The following is a 5489-nucleotide window of genomic DNA, read 5'->3' on the forward strand; positions in this document are numbered from 1 at the left end:
AAACGGAAGTATAATGGGCCGAGGCGAGCCGAGGCGGGCCGAGGCAAGCTGTTACCAGCAGTGGAAAAACGCCATTAGACTGTTCATGCTTTTTATAATAAATATGCAACAAAGAGAAAGGCCTTGAGCTCCAAAAGCTTTGAAGCGCGTCTTCGCCTGGCTGCACTGGACAACAACAACATAGAGAGAGAGGGCCAAAACTAAGACAGGTGGACACAGATTTAGGCAACAATTTACATGGTGGCACAAATAAGAGCTTCCAAAAGGATATCGTCAGTGGAGCCATCTTAATACGGAGGGAGTCTAGCACCATACAGGCTAAGGAACAGAAACAGGAAGCGCTCCCTTCCTTGGGCCAACACAGAGGGCTTACCAAACTGGACAAAGAGCATTCTGTGTAATGTTACCTTTTAATTATTTTATGTTATCCAATAAAACGGTGACTAAATGCCAACTTTAACACCAAAAACCCCTTGTGTCATATGGTATTCCGCCTCTTTGAATATTATGTGTCTATCATCTAATAAAAAAGGTGGCTATGTCTTACAATTCACTTTAAATCAACATTATTATAGGCTTTACAGTTTGGCCCTATTGTACACCATGCTTAATCCTAATAATAATGGTGGTACTTGGAAAGCCAAACATTCATTGTGAGTACTCTACTAAATTTTGAGCGTTTTTTTAGGGGGCGGACAATCCTCAGTATATGTTTAGCGCTGCCTACAATCTCTAATTCTGTAAAGTGTCCTTGAGTTTCTTGAAAGGCGCTGTATGAATACAAATTATTATTATTATTACAATATGGACTTTTGAACAGGGCATGAACAATTTCCCACAAGGTTTTTGTTCCACAGTGAAGTTAATTTAGTTGTAACAAAAAGCAGCTGTACAATAATTGTATTTGTTATTCAAATTATGAATAAATCAAAGAATAAACTTAACAAGGATAAGAATTTCATTGCAGGATTCACTGCTCTGATTCAGCAGCTTTCCATGCCGCTTTAGTTGGGTTTCAGTCGGTACCCAAAATTCTGACAGGTCCGTACCCATCCAGGTACCTCTTGGTGCTTTTTTACATTTATTTGATAGGACAACTAGGTGAGGAAGGGGATGACATGCAGGAAATTGTCACAGGTCGGATTCGTACACTAGACCTCTGCATCAAGGCATAACCCTCTGAGTCCATGTGCGTCTGCTATACCACTGATTGTATAGGGTCTAACAGAATGCACTAACATGCATGTAAAGTTTAACCTTGTGTGCTGCAAACGGATAAGTCTAGACAATATTATTCAGTAATCAATATACCAATATGTATGTTTTCGGGAGTCACTAAAGCCACTTACCGAGATAATTCAAGTCCGAGGAAATCCAATGGCTGGGATCTTTTTAAGAATCAAACCACTGACATGATGCATGTCTTGTTTTCAGAATGCTCTATCATTATTTGGACCACAAGAGGAAGGAGAGTTCAGCTCAGCTCCATGCCACCTACCTTGTGTCGGGGAAGTTTGTGGACAACGGCCAGACGGTGGGAAACGTAATGAATTAACAGGCCTTGTTTTTGAAGATTTTAACGTCATTATTAGTATACCTATTGTTGCTGATGTCGTGCTTTCTTTCAGAGTCACAAGGTGTCCCTAGTCAAAGAGGACCAGCTGGAAGGTGTGTAGAAGTGTTTCCTAAATCAAGCCTTGATGGCTGGTTGAATCTGTTGCCTTTAACCTCCAGACTGCAAACTAAAAATACATACTTAATTGTTTTTTTCTTCCCATTTTGTGTATTTAGCAGGAAGTATGTTGCGTCTAACCTCAGGTGATTTCTTTTCCAGACGTCAAATCCAAGATGAGCTTGATCGTCAGCGTGCACGTCTACAGTGTCCAGAAAGCGCTGCTGAAGGACAGCGGCCCCCTCTACGGCGTCGACTACGATGCCGTCAAAGACAATCTGAAGAACTGCAGCAGGTATGTCATGTGCTTTAAAAGTGGACAGTCATCAGGGTCTTCACGCAGGCAAAGAAAATCTATTTTATGTCAGAGATTCTGCTGATGAGAGAGATTCTAAGCCCTGCACTTCTACAGCTACTATTTCTAGTCGTAGTTCCATTATTGTGACTATACACTGTTTCCTCTGTTGATTTTATTGTGGCGCGCCGCTATGGAAAAATGTCTTTAGAAATAGGGCAGCCACACAATAGCCTTTTTAAATAATCCTGTCGACATAACGCACCCCCGTTGGCTGCCGCTCACATTGCAGTTTAACAAGTAGAACTATCCAGATGTTGTTGGTCCCGTCCAGTTTTGTATTGGTGTGTATACTATCACATGTAACTACATTTAGATACTGTGAATCATTTGTTAAAATTGAGAATCATTTTTGTATCAAATCTTGAGCCTAAAAATCAATCTTGAATTGTGACATTTTCTGAATCGTGCATCCGTATCATTTACACTTAACTTTATTTTATATATGGTTTATTGCCTTTTTTATTTTAATGGTCTTTAATATTGTAGTTACTGTGTCATCTTTTGTTTGTTGTCTGGGTGGGTGGGGATGACGAAGGGAGGAGGGTGTGTTCATGTTGCGAGTTTATGTTGGGAGAAAAAAAAAAAGTGTTAATCACCCAAAGTACACTCACTGTTGCAGATACAGCGCCATCCGCTGTGCCAGCGCAGTGCCCAGGTCTTCTGTGGAGCTGCAGCAGGCCAGACAAACCCAGCCTGCACCAGAGCCTGAACACAAGCAATCTCCCCCCAATGGAAATGCTGCTCCGGCTTCCAAACCGTCCACCAAGCCACAGAAAGGCATCATGGGAATGTTTGCAAATAAGAGCGCTCTTAAGAACCAGGACAGTGGTAAAGAGGTGAAGTCGGAGCAGAAGGAGGATGCACCTGCGGTACGGCTTTGCAGCCTTTGCTGTGATTCACTGCAGTTCACTAAGAAATAAAAAACAAGAGCTACAGGATTAATTTCTTTTTTTTTCTTCTGTGTTTCCTGTTTTAGGTTGATGAGCCCAAAAGCAAACCACCTGCAAAAGCCAACTCTATGATGAACTTCTTTGGCAGTCAAGCAGCAAGTGAGTAATATCTTCACCGCTATCATCCTTTTGTAGTTTTTCTAAATCTTTAGGGCAATGTCTGCTTACTACTACTGCTACAATATTACTCTGCTAGTGTTTTATTGTAAAATGCCATAAAATTAGTTGTATTCAGTATACTCTTTTAGGGCTGAACAATATTGTGTTTTAGCATTGATATCGCGATGTGTGCATGCGCGATAGTTACATCGCAGGACGTTGCAGTTTTGACGCTAAAACTATTTGATGCTTGATGAAAAGTAAACATTCATTGTTCTGCTTTTACATGATCATTACCGTATGACCATTCCCCTTTAAGACAGGTAACCATGTGGCCAACGTGTGTGCGTGACATTAGTCCGACGGGGTTTGTTATTGGGAGTGAGGCTCTCCTTGTGTAGAAGTTCCGTAGGCAGCAACTGCCGCTGACACAGTGAGGCACATAGTTTTTGATGAGTAGTCGGTGAAGCTACTGCAGTCAGTGTTTCATGTTCATAAATCATCCAATTAATACAACATAATCACGTCTCCCGGCCATTTTCCCCACAGAAAGCTTCTACCAGCCAAGTTAAAGCTAATATAGTTAGTCTATAGAAACCAACATTACAGTTCGGAGCCGCGAGGCTGGAAGCGTAACACTAATCTACTACAGAAGTCTGTGTCTGTTCTAACGTCATTTCCACTGATTTAATTTATCTTGGATACACAGAGTTTGTTGCTAGTGGGCGTGACATGCAGGTTTGATCGGTTTATCAAACTAACAAGCTGGTACCGCTAGCCAACCACAACCTGAAATTTAGAGGAAGCAACATGCAGTCACTGTCATTCACTTTACTCTGGATTGATTATTATATGAATACAATGGTGTCATGCTAGTCAACCAGCGTATTTCTACCTGATGTCCCTCTCCAAAATCCCTTGAGAAGAGTAACGTTAGTCACAGCGCTTAGCTTACTTACTTTGGTGTTTGTAAAGCATTAATGTTCAACAAAGAATGGTTCACATTAGAAAAGATCCTTTTTCCATTTTTTCTTCTATGTAGATGCACTCCCCTACAAAATCACCACAGCAGTCGAGAATGATTTATTATTTCCAAATAGAGCTATATATGTCATCTTTAAAAAATAACTTTTCATATCGCAGGGAAGAAAATATCGCAATGTCAGATTCTTTCCAATATCGTGAAGGCCTATACCATATATAATCATATTGTGCACCCCTCTTACAAGGGTTAGGGTAACCCTAACCCATGTGTGCAGACAGAGAGAAAATACTGGGCAAAATTAACTAAAACTTCTTCTTCGTCGTCTTGCCACCATAAAAATGACCGAAAACTTAATCGCATCATTATTAATTTGCCAAATATCAGTTCCATCAGCGTTTATCTCATAAGCCGTATATCGATCAAGAGAAAATCCGATTAGACCAAACATATTTCCTTTTAGTTGATGTTCATGAAATTCCATCCAATTTTACTGTTTCAATAAGGCATTTTTCATTCGATATCACTTAATTTGGATAAAAACTTGTGGATGGAAACATAGCCAGTGAATGTTAAAAATGTTGGTGTTTTTTTTTCTGTCAAAAGTGAAAAAATATTTTTTTTTTCATGCGACGTGAACGATGTTTTAAAAATGCAGTTTTAGGAACTAATTTTAAAAAAAAAAAAGAAAGGGGAAAAAAAAAAGTGGTAGTAACGTGTTGTGGTGTGGTTTGCTGACTTCATCCAATCACTGGTCCCTTCAGAGAAAGCCGACAAAACGGTGAAGCAGGAGGAAGCAGCTCCGTCATCATCCTCAGCAGAGCAGCCCCGGCCCAGTTCACAGCCGGAGAAAACACACGCCACCACCACCGCTGCTGCTGCAGTGGAGCCGCCGAAAGACTCCAGGAGGTGTGTTTATCCAAATCGCAATATGGACTAGTGCAATATCCAAATCACAGATGGGCGCAATATTTGTTAAAGGCAAAATGGGTGTCAAACGTAGCGCTGCAAAGACGTCTCGGCCTTCAAATACTAACCTACAAGTCTACAGAAAACATCTTTGATTGGTACAGATCCTCAAAAAAATCCCACTAATATTACATCTTAAAACATTAAAATGATTGTAGTCAATGAAATTGAGAATAATGATCCAAACATGATCATTCCCTTCAATCTCGTAAATCATATTGCAATCGTAATATCAGTCAAAATAATGGCAATTACAGTGGGTACGGAAAGTATTAAGACCCCTTTAAATTTTTCACTCTTTGTTTCATTGCAGCCATTTTCCAAAAATCAAAAAAGTTCATTTTATTTCTCAGTAATGTACATGTACATAATGTACAATGTACTCAGCACCCCATCTTGGACAGAAAAAAACAGAAATGTAGAATTTTTTGCAAATTTATTAAAAAAGAAAAACTGAAA

At 39.9% G+C, this 5489-nt stretch overlaps 1 protein-coding gene across 2 annotated transcripts in view; it reads left to right on the forward strand.

Annotated features, from left to right (window-relative positions):
- Positions 1-5489, forward strand: part of pold3 (polymerase (DNA-directed), delta 3, accessory subunit) — a 13445-nt gene that overhangs the window by 3134 nt on the left and 4822 nt on the right. For both annotated transcript variants that reach the window (XM_034887708.1, XM_034887709.1), the window contains exons 3-8: positions 1435-1534; positions 1629-1668; positions 1835-1967; positions 2650-2899; positions 3007-3079; positions 4826-4970. In XM_034887708.1, coding sequence (XP_034743599.1) covers positions 1435-1534; positions 1629-1668; positions 1835-1967; positions 2650-2899; positions 3007-3079; positions 4826-4970 — 741 coding nt within the window. The remainder of the gene's footprint in view (positions 1-1434; positions 1535-1628; positions 1669-1834; positions 1968-2649; positions 2900-3006; positions 3080-4825; positions 4971-5489) is intronic.

This window comes from Etheostoma cragini, chromosome 12, assembly GCF_013103735.1.
Source record: "Etheostoma cragini isolate CJK2018 chromosome 12, CSU_Ecrag_1.0, whole genome shotgun sequence".
Taxonomy (NCBI): domain Eukaryota; kingdom Metazoa; phylum Chordata; class Actinopteri; order Perciformes; family Percidae; genus Etheostoma; species Etheostoma cragini.